The sequence below is a fragment of the Podarcis filfolensis genome, assembly GCF_964270895.1.
Source record: "Podarcis filfolensis genome assembly, chromosome: 7".
Taxonomy (NCBI): Eukaryota; Metazoa; Chordata; class Lepidosauria; order Squamata; family Lacertidae; genus Podarcis; species Podarcis filfolensis.
The window spans coordinates 63,482,583-63,502,445 of NC_139603.1; the positions used below are offsets into that span (position 1 = coordinate 63,482,583).

At 41.7% G+C, this 19,863-nt stretch overlaps 1 protein-coding gene across 1 annotated transcript; it reads left to right on the forward strand.

The window, feature by feature from the left end:
* The first annotated feature begins 1,178 nt into the window (after positions 1-1,178).
* On the forward strand, positions 1,179-19,211 carry ATP6V0D2 (ATPase H+ transporting V0 subunit d2). Its single transcript, XM_083623397.1, has 8 exons — positions 1,179-3,172; positions 9,449-9,620; positions 11,368-11,546; positions 12,605-12,684; positions 14,142-14,219; positions 15,540-15,716; positions 17,366-17,446; positions 18,129-19,211. The coding sequence occupies exons 1-8, from the start codon at positions 3,043-3,045 to the stop codon at positions 18,288-18,290; spliced, it is 1,059 nt and encodes a 352-aa protein (XP_083479523.1). The 5' UTR covers positions 1,179-3,042; the 3' UTR covers positions 18,291-19,211.
* Positions 19,212-19,863: the final 652 nt, after the last annotated feature.

Below are 19,863 nucleotides of genomic sequence, written 5' to 3' on the forward strand. Positions count from 1 at the left end.
AAATTATTTGCTTGAGCTACTGCAATGCCTTTTGTGTCTCTCATCTTCAAAACATTTTATTTCAGAATTGTCCCACTTCTTTCAGAGGTACTTCCCACAATACTTTTCTCAGCAATACAAGACAGAAATAATATTGACTATAGTTTGTTAAGGGGTTGCTGGGAATTGTGACTCTGTGAAGGGTAAACTACACTACCCAGAATTCTTTGAGGTGGGAAATGTTCTTTCAGGACCTCCTCAGCCCTTGCAGCCCAGCTCAATGACAGAGATAATCCAAAGGAGCAATGTCCCCCATGTTTCAAAAGCCCAACTGGCTTCAGCAAGAAGTCAGACATTTAGTGTCTCCTGTCCCAAGCTGTGGAATGCTCTTCCATTTGAGTGACCTTCAGGTGTCTCTTGAAGACCTTTTTATATATACTGACAGGCCTACTCAGTTGTTGAATTTCCTTTCCTTTCCTTTTTGGATAAGCCGGTCATTTTTGTGATTATTTTGTAATTTTATGTTGTGCAGTGTCTTGATATGTTATTTGAATAGGTGGTATATAAATACTTTTATAAATAAGTCGCTTCACACTTTGCATCACAGGACCAATCCAGAACCAGTGTTGTGTAGCTTGGGCTTGCCGATCAGGTCGGTGGATCAAATCCGTGTGATGGGGTGAGCTCCCGTTGCTCTGTCCTAGCTCCTGCCAACCTAGCAGTTCGAAAGCACACCAGTGCAAGTAGATAAATAGGTACCACTGTGGCGGGAAGGTAAATGGCGTTTCTGTGTGCTCTGGTTTCTGTCACAGTGTTCTGTTGTGCCAGGAGCAGTTTAGTCATGCTGGCCACATGACCCAGAAAGCTGTCTGTGGACAAATGCCGGCTCCCTCAGCCTGAAAGTGAGATGAGTGCAGCAACCCCATAGTCACCTTTGACTAGACTTAACAGCCCAGGAGTCCTTTACCTTTTTACCTAGTGGTTAGAGTGCTGGACTAGGGCCTGGGACACCAGAGTTCAAAGCCCCACTCAGCCAGGAAGCTTGCTAGGTGGTCTTGGGCCAGTCACTCACTCTCTGTCCAACCTACCTCACAGGGTTGTTATGAGGATAAAATGGGAGCAAGAGGAACCCCGTCCACCATCTTGAGCTCCTTGTAGGAGAGGTGGGATATGTCTGTCATCCATAGAAATAAGTCACCCCTGCGTATTACCCACCATTACTTAAGGAATGGATGCGGTTTCAGTCATTATACGTAGAAAGACATACTTTCAAAACAGTACGACAGAAAGAACCCACTGTATTTTGGCGGACCTGGTTTGCACATCACAATACACCATAACTATGGCACAGAGGAAATATGTGGGTTCACAGAGAGGAGATTGCAGCTGCTTCACTCCGACGCAGTCATTTTGCTGTTGCGTCATGGTTAGCCAAGCCATGGTTTGGCTTAATGTCCTGGTTTTGTTTCTCTCCAGACTAATCAGGAGACCTAACCAGAATCTGGGATATGATTTACAGTTTATAGTTTGTCTGGGAGAGCTAAACCATGAGCCCTGGTTCAGTCGACGTGAGAAGCTATTGCTTAGCTCAGCATGTTGGAGCAGCAAAATGACTAGGGCTGAGCAAACTGGCTACATCCGGGGCTGCAGGCACAGTTGTGCTAAGCCATGGTTTGGCTTAGCATGGCATGTGAACCAGGTGCTAATGGAAGCTTAAATGCAGTAAGAACTTTAACGCAATTGTATGTAAAACCATAAAATGATGTCCCTGTTTTCATCGGAGAGATGTTGGAGGATATGGATTAGTGCCACAAAATGGAATTACTATTATTTGGCAAAATATACAATTCTAAATAAATATCCATAAGATGTATGGTTTCGGTGTTAAATGGCAAAAGATTTTTTCCACTTTCCTCCTATGATTCAAAGTCACATATATATTGAGAGGAGGGAAGTACTAGAGACTCAGAAACTCCTGGTTGCTGATTCTTTTGTCAGCTGCTCTGTAGCAATCTCAGCTTCCCCGGGCAAAAATCGCTATAATGAAATAAATGTCGCTTACCGGCTAGGAACAACGCAGCTTTAAAAATTATATTTTTGTTTCCTGTTGGTATAATATACTTGTAACTGGTGAAGCGCACAGGGAGGAACATATTTAGTCACAGGGTTAGGGAGACTCCTAGTGGCTAAATGTAACCATTTTCAGCCATGCAGAAAATAAAATGCCCCACTTGCCAGGTTGGTTAATGGTACAGCGGGGTTGGGATATGGCAGACGAAAATTAGATGTCAGATATGATTGGATCTTTTCTGTAAAAGTCAGTTAGTGGAAGAAGTGGTGCTTATGGGGCAGAGGGAATGTGGTTAACTGTTTCACTTGTGCAGTTTTTAAAACGATGTATTCCAAAGCTGCAATCTTTGAAAAATATTTGCCCACCAGAAGGGGAAAAGGCATGTCGGGGGGTGGGGGGTGGGGGTTCATCAGGAAAACAGAGCAGGGAGGAAAGTGTTAATCACCTCTTTTTTCTTCCCCACCCCCAAATTGTGGCCCTCCCAAAACTGCTTTATAGTTTATAGAAACTGGAGATCCAATCACTCTCCTTCAAACCAAAATAATACCTCTGATTTCAAATTCAGGCACAGTTGCTCTGAAATTGGCTGTTGCACTTTCAGAGCATACATCTCTTTGAAAGCGGTTTAAAAGGCGATGATTTAATGTTTTCGAGGAGCATGCATGCATTCTTCAATATTTTAAGAATATGTTGTCCAGTCCGGTCCAACTCACATTCTATTCTCCTCCTGCCCTTGCTCTTATGTTGTCCTTTACACCTAGAGTAGCTTTGTTACTAATAGGAAAGAGTTAGTTTGTGTCTGCCTGCTGAGCTTATGTTGTGTAAGCACTATGCAGAGTGCAGTGATGTTGTACTGGAAACAATGAAACAGGAAGGAGAAGCGAATTAAAGTCCAGCCAAGGCTAGTGACCACTTGCTATCTACTTCTGGACGCAGACACAAGACTCTGTACTTTTTTAAGCATAGAGAGGCATCAGACCCTCTTTTCCACTATGCCGGGCTATTCAGAGTTTTTCTTCAATGTGGATCATGGGTACCTCGAGGGCCTGGTCCGAGGCTTCAAATGTGGCATCTTGACGGCTTCTGACTATGTCAACTTAGCACAGTGCGAAACGCTGGAAGGTGAGTAGGAGTCAAACGAAATCTCAGTCTCGTGATATTTGAAAGTATCACAGTGGCCTCTGTAGCTCTGCTGGGAGGGGAATGGTATTTGATCAACTAACATTTGTTGAAATGTGTTTTTCTTTTTAAATGTTACTGAAACAAAACAAAAAATGGGATTGTCCTTCCAAAGGTCAACTGGAATTCATATTGGGATGAAGGCAGAAATCTTATATATACTGTACCTTAGGTCAACTGAAACGGCATTGAGTTTGTTGGGAATGTGTAACGCTAGCATATCAGTAAAGTATTAAAATACAGCTGCTGTTACCAATTGGACTATACAAATAAACCAATAATAATTTATACTTGTAGCCTAATTCATAGCCACGTTAAATCAGAACTGAAATAAACAAGACTACTAATAATTTATCTTAATGGCATTTTTGATGGATAGGTAGACGATTTTGTGCTGGAATCGTTCAGTGCCATCCTAGAAAACACTGAAGTCCCACACTAAACATATCTGCTGAGAAGTAAATCCCACTGTGTATCATGGACATCCCTGTCTGGTAAACACGTGTTTTGCATGCTTCCATAATTGGGCATTGCGTTCCATCGTGTCTTAACATTGCTACTTTTCAGTATTTTGCCTTCAGGAACAGAGAGAAACACATGTAGTGAGGAGTACCACTCATATTAAAAAGGGGATTCTAATGCATCAATTCTATAAAATGCTCTCCTCCCTTGGGCTGATCTTTGTCAGAAATTGCTCCTCAGCCCTGCCCAGATTTGGAGGATAAGCCCACCTGAGGCCACTTGAGTTTCCTTTGGCTCAGACCTCAAAGCAGCCCATATACAAGGAATTGGGAAAAGGGTGCTGGCAGGCTGCACAGTTCTGCCTTTAACTTTATTTCTTCTGGGCTCTTTTTTATATAAAGTTTCTTCTGCCTTGCTTTTCTGAGACTCTCCCTAAATTCTTCCCAATCTGTTTGCCTGCTCCTCACTTTGTTTCCCCTTAGCTTCCTTCCTGCTTTAGCTATGCCACCCATGTCCTGGGTGGCAGGACTACTTGCTCCCAGCCTCTTGCTATGCAACAGCTTCTCATTGAGAAATGTTTGAAACACGGGGTGGGTGTTGTTGACGCTCGTTGGTTTTTGTGGCTCTATGATCACTTCCCCCAGCCTGATGCACTGCAGATGTTCTCCTATCAGTCCCAACCAGTTTAGCAAGTGGCTGGGAATGGTGGGAATTGGTGTCTAACTGGAGCTCACTAGGTTGGGGGAGACTGTTATGTGCTGGGTTTGTATCATTTGGTCTCTCATCACATCGTAACATGATCATGAGTGTTACACCTAACACTTCCCAAAGCTATATTACGGTGCAGTTTAATATGTGACCTGGTCCTGGTAATGGCAGAGCAATCCAGTGGTGATTCAGACGAGCAAACCAGCTTTACAAATGTGGCCACCACTGCAGGAATTGCTAGTGAGCCAATGCAATCTGTGGAGGGCCATTTCTTCTTGTTACTAGTACCAGCCTCTGATGATGACGCAGGTATGGGGCAAGACAACCTTTCTCTACTGCAAATCCAGCAGTGAAGAGGGGGATAAGCTCTGACAAGAAGCTCATGAAGGCTAAGAGATAAATTAGGATGAAAGATACCAGCAACTAGGGATGGAGGGGAACGTCAATTCCGTTTGCATTTAAAAGCAAACCTACCTAATTTGCACTTTCTGGAACAATATGCCAGTGGTGTCCAAACTTTTTTCAAAGAGGGCCAGACTTGATGAAGTGAAGGGCCACGAGGACCAACTAAAGGGCCAACGACGGTTATTAACCTTTTTTTTTTAGGAAAAAAGAGTTGTTGAGCTTTTTTTAAGGGTTGAGTTTTTTTTTAGGATTTTACCCCAGGAAATAAACTGCCACAGGGGCTGGATTAAACCGACCAGCAGGCCGAATTAGGCCCCCCAAACGGCCTTTGGACATGCCTGCAATATGCTAACTAAAGCACAGCCAACCTTTGAAAATTGCACTTCTCTGAATTTTGCAATATCTTTTGCATATATTACCATAAAGCATTGCTTTCCAAACTGTGTGTCATGAAACGTTAGTGTGTTGGCTGCAGCATGTAGGTGTGTCACATGACTGCTCCCCACGCTCCTCCCGAGGCTGAAAAGGGGTTAATTTAACCTCTGGTTTGCTAGTAAAACTGAGTTACTGTGTTGCGAAATGATGCTTGTCTAAAAAGTTTGTCACCAACATGAACAGTGGGAAAGGTCTGTGGTAAAGTATGCATAGATTAGTGAAAATAACATACAGAAATGCATGATATAAGGTAACAGTTCCCCAACTTCTTTTCACCCACTATTCGCTATGAAAATTTCTGAGGGTCTTGGTGGACCATTTAACAATTTTCCTGTTGCCTGTTGTAGCAATTGTGATGCGCTCTGCTAAACGCCGTATGAATTTTAATTGAACTTTTATTGGTTCTTTTATTTCTTATATTGTGATTTATTGTATTACTGTTTGAATTCCATAGAATTCAAATTGTAAGTGTTCTTCACAGACCACCTGAATGAAACTCATGGACCATTGTTGGTCTGTGGACCTTAGTTTTGGAAACCCTGTATTAGGGGAAATTGCTCTGTAAAATGCATATATTAGGCAAAATTTCACACAAATACACTGGTGAATTTTCATGAGGACTTTAAAAAAATTGCAAATGAATGTTGAAATGTCTAGAACTAAACTTAACAGTGGAACAATGAAAAACGTAGAGAAACGAAAAACGACATATTTGGCTATCTTGACGCAAGGTCACTGACCTTGAGAGCCAAGCAGGCATTTTAACCTGAATCTCTCAGCAGTCCAAGTTTCTTTGCAAACTACAAATTACATTCCGTTTCTGGTGCAAACAAGCTCACACATACTGAAGTAAAATGAACATGTGTGGAGATCATTACAGATATTCGGTGTGCATTGATTTCTCTGCATTTGTGAGGACAAGTTATGGTGTGTGAATCACCTCCGAGTCATCTGTCCTCTGTGGCTACAGTTTCATCCATGCCCTTTTTCTGCATGGAAAAGAGTAATGAGACAGCAGAATGCTGGGTGCCTTGGGTTATTTGACTCCATCCCTTTGTTGCTTGCAAGGGTTTCATCCGCACAATGTTTTACCAACAGAGCCTTGTTTTTAAATTCTGCAGCACTTTGTTTAACATGCAACCCTTCATTAGCTTTTACTGGCAGGCTTCAGTCTAAGGCAGAAAAAACAGAAGCTGCACAGGTACATGCTGATGTGAACTTGTATAATTAGTTAAACCAAGTGCACAGAAGCTCCAAAAGCATTTAAATGATCCAAAGCTCAGAGTCTGTCCTTGTGTGCAACTTCTAAAGGGAGTTTGTTATGGAGAGATGCTTTGGTATCAGATACTCTGATCTATCTTTTCCTGTTTGCCAAATTTCCATTCCCAGATTTTGTACAGGGAAATCATTGTACATTCTGCAGTAGGGACTAGCAGACGATGACCCAGTTCACACAGTCAGTTGAAGTGGTTTTTTTCTTTTAAAAAAATAATAATCAAGTGACTAGTAAAATCACACACAATGAGTCACATTGCATCATCCTTCAGAATTCCTGATGGCAAAAAGGACTCAGTTTCATTGGTGGGTGGTGACTATTGACATTCTGCAACAGTGAAGCTCTTTGCTTTGCTTCCCCCCATAGAGGGGAGAACATAAATGGATCCGGATAGGGACACACCTGGTCTGGGGCTAAATTTGTTCTTTACTGAAACAGATAAAATACAAAGCTTACATGAGATTATAATAGTTGCTTCCATTGATGTGCATTGCATTTATGTCATGAGAGACCTTTATGTGTATTCACTTCTCCTGGTGAGTGCCAATAAAACCCAATATAATATACTTAAGACATATAATATACTTATTACATATATACTGTGGCATGTCACCCTAATCTCCAAGCAGTGTGAAATTCCAGGGGTTCCAGGTGCTTACCTAGGATTCCTGTTTCCTTTTGGAAATGAGGCACAGTGGAGACTGTAGTGTCTTTATGATATATGGCTTATTTACACATATATACAACCTAAGCATACAATGGAGCGGTTCACAGTATTAACACACCAAAAGGGTTTTGTTTCTCCAAAGGCCACCACCTTGGATTCAAGCCAGAATCAGCCATGGCCTTTTATCTGCCTTTCCAGCCTGCAGCTTCCTCCTCTATGTCACATCACAGCAAACTCTGTCCTCAAACTCCAGATGCGTCCTACTAGCTACCTGAGAGCTGGAGCAGGGATCCCACCCATTTGTCATCTGACACAGGGCACCCTTTCATTGGTTCTCTTAATATCTCATTACCTTTCCTTTCCTTTCCTTATTATTTTTATTTATTACATTTGTATACTGCCCTTCATCTGCAGATCTCAGGGTGGTTCACAACATAAAAACACAATAGAAAAGCACAAAATACATGATTAAGAACTGGAACAAAAAATAAACAAAGCAATAATCCCCATCCTAACAGCTAATCACCCCAGGTGATTACCACACCAGAAAGCTAGTGTGGCTTATATTTTATTAATTTCTGGGTCTGGGGTTTAAAAGGTCTGGCACCCACAAACTGATAATAATATTAAAACAAATTTTGGAATGGTTTTCTATTTTCAGCTTTTAATAATAGTAGTAGTAGTAGTAGTAGTAGTAGTAATAATAATAATAATAATAATAATAAATTTATTGTTTATACCCCGCCCATCTGGCTGGGTTTCCCCAGCCACTCTGGGCGGCTCCCAACAGAATATTAAAAACACGATAAAACATCAGTCATTAAAAATCTTCCCTAAACAGGGCTGCCTTCAGATGTTTTAAACGTGAGATAGTTGTTTATTTATTTGACATCTGATGGGAGGGCATTCCACAGGGCGGGCGCCACTACCGAGAAGGCCCTCTGCCTGGTTCCTTGTAACTTCACTTCTCTCAGTGAGGGAACCGCCAGAAGGCCCTCAGTGCTGGCCCTCAGTGTCCGGGTTGAACGATGGGGGTGGAGACGCTCCTTCAGGTATACTGGACCGAGGCTGTTTAGGGATTTAAAGGTCAGCACCAACACTTTGAATTGTGCTCAGAAACGTACTGGGAGCCAGTATGTTTTAGGTTTTCCCTTGCTATGCTTCATTATGGTTCTTTGTTTTTAAATTGTATTTCTATGTTGTGTAAGTTAATTTTGTTCACATTTATGTACCCAAACTGGGAACATTTTGATGAAGGGTGATAGTGGCGCAGCAATAAAACTGCTAGCACAGTTGCAAAGCTAAGCAGGTTCTGGTATGGTTTCAAACTGGATGAGGGACTGTGTGCTGAGATTCCTGCATTGCAAGCAGCTGGACTAGGTGACCCTTGCGGTCCCTTCCAGCTCTATGATTCTACATTTTAAATAGAGACATGATCAAGTTTTATCATTATTATAGAGGCTTTAGGGCAGTTTGCTCTCTGGTTTTTGTGTCTGGAAGCTGGACTAATATGCTGCATCAGAACTAGGTCTTCCTATGTGACTGTAATACCTGCTCGACCTGTACAATTGCAAACAAAAACAAGGACCCAGATGCACTTGGCCTCTGATGCTTTCACCTTGAAACAACCCTGTAAAAGTTGTTATGAGATTCCTACCGCTCAGAGAATGGAGAGTGAAAGAGTAGCCCAAAAAAAAAGAGAAAAGGAAGAGATTCCCATCACACAGCAATCTTGGACATCTATGTGCAATGTCTGAATCTGTACATAATAGGAAGAAGAAGAAGAGTTTGGATTTGATATTCCACTTTATCACTACCCGAAGGAGTCTCAAAGTGGCTAACAATTTCCTTTCCCTTCCTCCCCCACAACAAACACTCTGTGAGGTGAGTGGGGCTGAGAGACTTCAGAGAAGTGTGACTAGCTGCATGTGGAGGAGTGGGGAAGCAAACCCGGTTCACCAGATTACGAGTCCACTGCTCTTAACCACTACACCACACTGGAAGTCACACTCAGTGCAAACTGTGGTTTACAGGTCAGCTTCCAACCCTGATTTCAGATCCTGGCTTGTCAGCTCCACAGTGAGTATGGTTTGGGGTGGGTTCAGACCTTAAAGCAAACCATGGGATTGTGCTACATCTGAACCCAGCCACCGGGTGTAGAAAAGGAAACGAAAGAGAAGTATGAATTAAAAATGAAAAGCGATACTGTCTCTTTAACCTCCTTGGTTTCTTCGTAGAAAACAAATCTTTTCCAATTCTATTCCAGACCTGAAGTTACAATTGCAAACCACAGACTACGGAAACTTCTTAGCCAATGAAACAGGCTCTCTCACGGTTTCTATCATCGACGACAAACTAAAGGCCAAACTATTGGCAGAATTTCACTATTTCAGAAATCATGCCTTCGAGCCACTTTCCACATTCCTAAACTATATTACGTAAGTAAAATTAGTAATTTCATGATGTGAGCAACTAATAAACAATGACTAAAAGCCCATAAAGTCAGAGTATTGAAAGCCAGTGTGGTCTAGTGGTTAGAGTGTCAGACCAGGACCTGGGAGACCAGGATTTGAATTCGCACTCAGCCAGGAAGCTCACTGGGTGACTTTGGGCCAGTCACTGCCTCCCAGCCTGCCATACCTCACAGGGTTGTTAAGGGGATTAAATGAGGAGAGTTAGAACCATGTACACCACCTTGAATTTCTTGGAGAAATAGGTGGGATATAAATGTGGTAATAAATAAATTCTAGTCTCATGTATCTGTTTTTTAGCCCATTTTAATGGAATAGTTATGTACAAACTTACTGCCATATTTTCTGGATTTTATGGGTACCATGATGTATTGCAACCTGAATTAGTTTCCATTGGGAATAAACTTTGCAAGGTCACTTCGTTCAAGCCCCATTGAAATAAATGAGTGTTACACAGAAGCAATGTTTGGTGGATTGTTTTCTGAAGTGTGCATCTTATGCTAAGCAGAATGGCCTAGACTCTGCTCAGTAATGGCAGCTTAATCAGAAAACTTACAGTACAATCTGATTACTCAAGAGTAAGCTCCGTGCATCCCCAGTAATGCATTTAGGATGGACTTCAATAAGTAGATCCAAGGCCTACTTATGTAGTCATTGTATTCATTAGCAATGCTTCTTCTGGCCTGCAGTAAATTCTTATGGCAGATGCCCAGACGTTTATCTTTTAATTCATTTTGGCAGCATTGTAATATTAAATTTCCCAACTCCCTTTGAAGCAAGGTTTATTTTTTTACTTGGCAACCTAATTAACATTGATTTCTTAACATCAGGCTGTTTGGGTGGATTTTGTGATTGAATTCATTAAGTCTTCCTAGTTGTTTAAAAGTCTATGCAAGGAATGGTAGCCTGCGGCCATGGTGCGTGAGCTGTGATGCTGCCAGTGGACCACCCTCCCGGTCCTGTGATTTTCATGCAATAAAAGTCAAGAATCCCTCTAAATTTCCTCTGTCAAGTTTGGGCTGTGGTTGTGACTTTCTGATAGAAGTCAGTGCCATGTTTTCTTACATGTCCATCTCACCAGAGGCTTCCTGCCTGACATTATAGCAGCCTTCCATAACCCAGTGCCCTTCATATGTCCAAGACTACAACCCCCATCATTCCTGACCATTGTCCACGCTGGCTGGGATTTATGGGAGTTGTAGTCTGGAATGTGCCAGGTTCAGGAAGCCTGGGTTAAAGGAATGCATCGGGAGGCAGGATCAGGTGTGACTGATCTTCATGTGCTCATTCATAATAAGCTTTGATGAGACCCCACGTGTACAAATGTATGTGCATGGTTTATTTCCACACTATCAAACAGGACTCTACTTAAATTGGCAATCAGCCACAACACATTTGGAAAATAAACCCATTTCCTGATAAAAAGTGGCTCTGGGCATTAAATTCTAAGTTATTGATTTTTGCATTGGATTGCAGTGCAAGCCTGTGCAAGCCTGGTTAGATTAGGGACTGTCTAATGTAGCGTTCTGTTTACAAGAATTCCTTGTTGCCACATTGCCACAGCTGATAAAGAGTGATCGCACCTTTTCTGCAGAGCCCTGGCTATTTTAACCTTTATATTTGCAAAATGTGGCTTGGTGTTTGGCTTTTTTAGAGCACTTTTCTCCCCGAAGAAGAACATAGTATTTTGATGAATGTTGTTTTCTCTCACTAGGTACAGCTATATGATTGACAACGTGATCCTGCTCATTACTGGCACACTGCGTCAGCGGCCCTTGGAAGAGCTGGTTCCCAAGTGCCATCCGTTGGGCAATTTTGAGCAAATGGAAGCTGTCAGCATTGCTCCAAACCCTGCAGAGTTATTCAATGCTATTTTGGTGGACACACCCTTAGGTATGACTGTTCACAATTTTGTGTGTGTGTGTGTGTGGACCTTCAGATGAGATTGTTTTCTATCATGGCAGCACTTCCTCTCTGCATCTAATCTGCAGTACTTGTGGCCCATTAAAATGAGGACAGCCAGTTGTCTTAGGGAAAGACCACAGAAATGGCCAAATTTTTGCCCTGCATGAAGAAGGTCCCAAATTCAATTCCTGGCATCTCTAGGTAGGGCTGGAAATATCCCCAATCTGAAACCCTCCTCTGATCCTCTGAAGAGCTCAGAGGGGTTCTCAGGCTGCTTTGCACTTAGGCACTACTGACAGCTACTCTTAGCTTCGGAAGCTGAAGCTTTGCTGCTGGTCCTTCTCTGTCCCTAGAGGCTTGGGAGACCAGCAGCAAAGCTGGGCAGCAGAACGGGGGTGACGATCCTGGGGGGGGGGTGATGCCTGAGGCAGCTACCTCACCTTGCCTCTTGGGTGGGTTGGCTCTGCCCTGTAGGAAAGCTTTAGAGAGCTGTCAAAATAAGTAAAAATTCATTGCATGAATGCGACCAGGCACTCTCGGTGATTTTTCTCTCCAATATTCTTAAAAGAAATAAATCAGCATTTAGAATCAAAATTATAACAAAAAAAAACAAATAAATGTATCAGAGTGGGTGATATAATATATATATACCGAGTGTAGAATAGCCTTCCCATAGAGCATCTATTTATTTTTATTAGTTATTAAATTTGTTAGTCGCTTTATCTAGGCAACCCAAAGCAACACTGACTGCTAGGTCAGAGAGTAGACCAAAATTTATGCTAGCATTTCCTACCAGACACCTGGTGGAGATTTCGATTAGCAACCACATTATCTTCAAAGCAGAATCCTACTGCAAAGCTGTATTATATATACACCACATCAGGAATGTTGAAAACATTTACTTCCTCTCCTTCCTTCTATATTATTTTTTGTAGCACAGTAGAAAGTCAGTCACTGAGCATAAAAAAAATTGTTAAAACCGATAAGTGGGCTTCTTATGCTTCTCTACAGCTTGCCTTTATAATTTAAACCTGTCTGCTTTTCAGCTGATTTCTTTCAAGACTGCGTATCTGAAAACGATCTGGATGAAATGAACATTGAAATCATGCGCAACAAACTGTATAAGGTAAATGCTTTCAGCGCCAGCTGTGAAAAAGTAAAGCAAGGGGATAGGTACAATGTATAGCCATGAAAATAAACAGTCTTGAGAACTTTGGAGAATAGGTGGGATTTAAATAGTGTACTCTCAATAAATGGGGGGAAATTAACCCTGATATTGATGTAATGCTCACTGCACCCTCTGTCGTTCCCTGAAATGAATTTGCATGCTACAGGAAACGGCAAAAGCAAATTTGCAAGTGACAAGAGAGCCAACATCCAGTTCTTGGCACTTCCTATAAAATGCCAAGCCACCCTAATTTGAGAGCAGGATGTAACATATAGAATGTGTGGAATTTAGACAAGTTCAACTCTAAGGGTAATTCGGAGGGAGCAGGAAGAGCAAGTGTTTTCTGATTCCTGGAATGTGTGTTTCTCTGTCACGAATGAAACTTTCACATTTCCCCTTGTAATCAGATTTCCAAGCAGCCACTGTTTCTGGAGGGGTACCCATATTAGTCTCTTGCAGAAAAAACAAAACAAAACAAAACAAAGAGTCTTGTGGAACCTTAAAGACTTTTCACACTATTACGGCATAAGCTTCCATAAACTATTTTCCACTTCAACAGCTGCACGAAATGTTCTCTTGACTTACAGGTGTATATAAACAGACGGGTGCCTCGGGGGAATGGTAAACGTTGAGGTAGTGTATATTAGGCAGGATGGAGTTCAATGAAACCTGCTTTCTAGTAAATGTGCATGGGAATTCGCCTTTGTGCCATTACATGAACACTAACAACCTACTGTAGTAGTGTATGTGCAAATCAGCTAACTGCACTTATTTAGTAAAGGCTAAGGTCCTCTAAGGCTAAGGTTAAACCACAGAGCCTAGGACTTGCCGATCAGAAGGTCGGTGGTTCGAATCCCTGCGACGGGGTGAGTTCCCGTTGCTTGGTCCCTGCTCCTGCCAACCTAGCAGTTCGAAAACACGTCAAAGTGCAAGTAGGTAAATAGGTACCGCACCGGCGGGAAGGTTGGCCACATGACCTGGAAGCTGTATGCCAGCTCCCTCGGCCAATAAAGCGAGATGAGCGCCGCAACCCCAGAGTCAGCCACGGCTGGACCTAATGGTCAGGGGTCCCTTTACCTTTACCTTTAAGGTCCTCTAGGCTTTCCTACTGCAATGAACAGATATGACAATGTTCATATTTACTTGTGCATTCTAAATAAATAAAAACATTGCTTCTGCTAAACGTTATTGTTCCTCTCCTACCAAAGGGGGTTACTATTGCAGCAACACATCATCAGTAGGAGAAAACTAACCTGTCTCACACCCTTTAGTTTTTACATGTTTTGTACTTTCCATAATGGCTGGTTGAACATAATAAGTAAGGAAAATGGCTGACTGACTGCTCCAGTCATGACTGTCAGTAATTCAGAGAAGGTTTGAATATAATGTTACTTTTTTCCTGTCCCATTCTTTAGTCTTACCTCGAAGCGTTCTATACATTCTGCAAAAACCAAGGTGGCACTACGGCAGATATAATGTGCCCACTCTTAGAGGTAAGGAAAACATTATGGCTAGGAATGAATCAGTCATTCTTTAGCCCATGCTCCTTGTGCATGCATACATTTTTCAGTCAATTTGTCCTGTTGAGCCACATTGAGCTACATTTGTTTTCTTTCCAAAATTCACCTGCGAATGCTTCTATACCTTGTCATGTTACAAGGTGATTCAAGAGCTGCCTTTAAAGTTTTCCAGTCTGCCCCCTGCCGACAGGGAATAGCTGCTCTAAAAAACTACAAAGCCTGCCTGCCACCATAACCAATACACACATTTCTGATATTACAATATCAAAAAAACACACAAGCTATTAGTCTACAATATCTCGATAGTTAAAAATAAATGAATAGGGCAAAAGAAAAATATCAAAATACTAGATGATCCATTACGCATTTCACCAAAACGTACATGACCATGATTTTTCCATTTATGAATCACTTCCTATAAAACATCTGAAAGCAATTTAAAAGCATCATCAATGAAGACACATATAAGAACAATTATATCAATTTCATACTATTCATAACAATATTTCATTGTTCCTAGTTGATAACAACATTTCAAAACAGCTTGAAAGCAGAAAACGAAAAGCTCATATATTTCAGCAGTTCAAGAAATACTCAATGCAGATCATGGGAGAATCAGTCAGCAGGCTGTATGAATCCCACTGTTCACGTGGGCAGGTCCACGCCATACATTTAAAGTGCATTCAACGCACATTTAAACCAAAGCATCATGGGAACTGTAGTTTATTAAGGTGGTTGGAAACTACTTCTGTGATGGGAAAACTATAGTTCCCAGGATTCCTTAGGAGAGTCTAGTGCTTTAAGTGTGCATTGAATGTGCTTTAGACTTCAAACAGACCTACATGCATATATGGTATACTGTATACATCTGTTGACGACTGGGGCCTTTGTATACTATTATGATAATTTGGGGAGCAAATCTAACAAATAAAACCAGAAAGTAATATCGCAGCTTTGATGCTTTTGATCCTGCTTCAAACATCCTCCCAGCCATATTAAAAAATGGCTTCCCTTTCAATTAATTTGCTGCACATTAATTCTGGGCCAAAATACTGTAGTTTGTTCTCACTATATCTGCACCCTCATGGTTGTTTTATCCCCTTTTACATCAAATCATCCCTTGTGATTCCACAGTGTCCCACAAATTCCACAGACTTACGAGGAGAGCAATTTGGGGTAAGGAGGATGAGAGAAGGCTCCCATCACCAGCAAACCCCTCCTGCGCTCCATAGTAGATGACTACAAAATATTTTTTAAAGGCTGAAAGCTGTCGTTTGTTTTTGTCTTATGCAGTTTGAAGCAGACAGGCGTGCCTTCATCATCACCATTAATTCATTTGGCACTGAATTAAGTAAAGAAGACAGACAGAAGCTGTATCCAACGTGTGGGAAACTGTATCCAGAAGGCTTAGATATGCTTGCCAAAACAGAAGACTATGAGCAAGTGAAGGGCGTGGCAGACTACTATGCTGTATGTAAATACTAAATAGCTCCTAACAAAAGCTTACTGTGTCTGCAACATTCCATGGCATGTACCACCAAAGAAAGGGCATTAAGTACTTGTTCAGCCAGATTCTAAACAAAGTGAAGAGTGCTGATTCTCAGCGCCCCTCACAAAGGGAAATACATGGGGCAATTGCCGAGGGAGGAGACCATCGTCTCTGTCATAGACGCCAACTCCTAAGGGCCCAGGTCCCTTCGGGGGTCCCCCATGAAATACTTTAGGGGGCCAGACCCCCCAAAGTTGATGGGCATTGCTGCCTTTCATTATTTTCCATGTTTGGATGTCATTTCTCAACAAGCCCTGTAAACAAACTTGTAAAAGGGTTCCTGGATGGCAAGGAAGCTAGGATTGGGTGAAAAACTAGGTGCCTAGAAACTTAAGCTTGGGGAGAGATGGGTTCAAGCCCCTTTTTAGCTTTAAGGATTCAGAGTAGCCCTGGACCAGTCAACCCTGTAGATCTGTTTTGGGGATAAAAAGTGGGGCGAGGGGGGAATAAACCTTCACCAGCACTTGGTACCTTCATTACTAGGTTCTGGGGCAGGGCTTATCTGCCCCTCCCAATATTTTATTCAAGTTGGCATCCCTGGCGTCCATCTTGTCCAGTTCTGAATGGGTCTGAATGGGTCTTGATTGGTTGCGATGAAGTCTCATTGCCCCAGCAGATGGACTGTCCACTATTCACAGCATCGCTGGTGGCAGAGGTGAGTGGGGTCCAACCAGTTGCCAGGATTAGGGTGGCCTGGTGCGGGGGGAGGCTCCTGTACCTTAAATTGTGTAGGAAGTCAGTGCAGCTAATCATTAAAGGTGCAATAGTTCCCAGACCATGCTAGCCAGAGCCCATCTCTTAGATGAGGGTGTGTACCGCCAAAGAAACCTGGTGAAACCTTTATAGTTGGGTCCAATTGATTTATGAAGGTTAATTGCACAGTGTTTGAGAAGCTTTAGTGTAGTGTCAGTCACTCAAGAAAAATGAATCTGTGTGCTTTGGAAAACTCACTTTAATCAGGAGATTGGATTTTCTGTAATTTACTGCCTACACATTCTTTAAACTCATAGCCTAACATGATGCAATAAGGATGCAATGGCAGGCAATCCCATGCCAGGTTTCAACAAATACATTAAGTAGGGATGGTTTCTGTTTCACTGTGTGTGGGTGAATGGGAGGTGTGAACAGCCCTTGAAAAATTACAAGGCTGTGTCGCCTTGTGGTTATGATACCTAGGAAAAGTCTTCAGAACACAAATATCTCTATGTATATGAATCTGCCCTTTGGTAAGTCCATGAGGTTTAGCTGCACCACTCTGGCAGCAGCTGTCTAGGTTTTGAGGCAGGAATATTTTCCAGCCCCACCTGGAGCTGTCATGGCCTGAACCTGGGACCTTCTGCATGCAAAGGATGTGCTCTGTCACTGAACATTGACCCCTATAAAGTCACTTCCAGGCAGTGTATGAGTGAGGGGAGTAAGAAATACCCTTGGAACTCACTGGCCATACATTCTAGAGTTGTGCACCTAAGGAACCTATTTACAAAAAAAGGATTAATTTTAAATACACAGAAACATCACATGTAAGCGAAATAAAACCAGTGGTGGTTTTTGGTTTTTTTTGTACTTTCAGCAATACAGGGCTTGCTTTGAATGCGTAGGAAGTGGTACAGGAGGAGAAAAAACGTTAGAAGATGCTTTTTTTGAACATGAGGTAAGATGCTTTTTCTCTGGTTCAAACCTTTATCTTTGCTACATTTGTTTTTCTTCGACTTGCTCAGAGTCAACTGTGACAGAAAGTGGCGATGGACTTGCAGGAGGTGACATTGCTCACTCTGAATGAACAGCCAGTATCTTCCTAAAGCAGGAAGAGGGAATATGTAGCCCTCCAGATGCTGTTGGACACTCATCATCCCTGACCATTGACCATACTAGCTGGGGCTAATGGAAGTTGGAGTCCACTAAAATCTAGAGGGCCACAGGTTCCCCATCCCTGTCCTTCAGTATTATGAAGCCGCATAGTGCTAAAAATGACTACCACCTTTTGGAGAAGCGAATTCAAAAGAAAAAAATGCCCACAGAGCCATTCGTAAGTAATAGAGACATATGGTCAAATTCCATTCAAAGCAGCTCTGAATCTTCCAGCGCTGCAGCCATTAGAGAAACATTAATTTCCATGTCCTAACCTATTCCTTTAATGTTCCTGCGGCCTGTTAAATTGTCACAAAAACCCAAAGATAGCTGCACTTTGACCCAGCTCCTACTGAGAAGAGTACTTGTAAAAGAAAAGGTTTGTAAAACTCTTTAGAATGCTTGAGAATGAAAGATGTAACGTACAAATAACTGATTATTTCCCTCGCTAATAAAATATTTCTTTCTTGCACTCTTTTCTCCAGGTCAAAATGAATGTGCTGGCATTCAACAACCAGTTCCATTTTGGGGTCTTCTATGCCTATGTAAAGCTGAAGGAACAAGAAAGCAGAAACATTGTATGGATTGCTGAATGCATTTCCCAGAGACACAGAACAAAAATTAACAACTACATCCCTATTCTCTAAACTAGACTTTAGTGGTGTGTTTTAATGGTACATCTATTTCATCCACTGGGTTCTTTACTAAATTACTCATCATATTCCAAAAACGGGGGTTAAATTGCACATTATAGCTACCAATAACATTTTATAATTATGATTAGCCAACCAGGAATTTTATGTTTGGGGCACTTCCATTTCCTCCTGCCCTCCCCGATCTTTTCCAGAGGTTCTGTCAGTAGATCATCAGTAGACCCATGACTGCAGAGTTTTCTGCAGGAATAGTGGAAGGCTGTGCAGCAAATACACCTTTCTGACCCTTCTAGCCAGTGGATCTCAGGGTTACGATTGCTCTGGAAAATGTTAGATCTCCTTCCCTATCTGATCCCTTTAATTATCACTGCCCCCAGCTGGTGCTTTTTCTTTTTCTTTAAAAGCATGCACCTTAAATGCAAAGTTGCATTTCACTTCACTTCTGGTTGGGCCCCAAGAAATGTAAAATATAGAGAAAGAAAGGCATTACTTTAAAGCATTAGCATTTCATTAAAGAATACTTCTCGTGTATCACATGCATGGTTAGATTTAAATGGCAAGACTCCTATAATACCACTTAAGAATCATAAAGGCCAACAAGAAAATAAAGGAACAGAAGCAGCTCTACTACCTAGTAATTGCTTGTGATTAAAAACATGTTGCAAAGGCAGAAGAGGGAACTCTCTTGGGCTGTTTTGGTGGGACATAGGCCCGTTGTTGTTGGTTTTAAAAATGCAATAAATGGGTTAAATAAATTGTTTTCCAGAAATTTACTGCGAATATATAGCCGCCATTCAGCTTAGAGTCATCAAATAAAGTTTGCCATGAAATGTGATGATATATGATGAGATGTAAGAATGTTACAGAATTGCTTATCTTGCTGTCTTGCTGAAATAAAATCTATTTCCTGGTCTATGCATGTATACAATTTCTAGTTTGCTTTTGCTTTACCGGAAGGACAGAAGGAAGGGGAGCAAGGTGTCTGCTTTTAACACCTTCCATGCTATTTTGCTAAGCAAACGTGAAGGATTTTCTTTAATAACATTCTTCTCATAAGGAGTAAATGAATGAACTTGAGAAAAGCAACAAACAAAATTACCTGTATGAAAAACTCAAATCCATATTATCTGAATAAACCAGTGTTGCGCCTGCAAACATTTTGTAGTGCAGGGAACCTTAGGACCTCTAAAATTTGTAGATATTATTGGACTCCAACTTCTGTATGCCCTAGGAAGCATTACCTATGGTCAGGGATGAAGAGTGGTGTAGTCCAATGACACAAAGAAGGCCACATGTTATGGCGTCAAGGTAGTGCCATCAGTGTACATATATCAAAATTATGAGCCAGGATAGAACTCTTAGAAAGCAAATGAGATTTTGGAATGTTTGCAGGAGACTAAATCTGTTAGAATAACCTTGCCAGAACTGACCAATGTCTGTCTGGCTCATCATTCTATTTTGCTCACAGCAGCCAATCAAATGCTTCTGCAAGCTCACAAGCCATTCGTGAAGATGATGAGCCTCTCTTGTGTTTGCCCTCAGAATCTGGCATTCAAAGGTATATTGT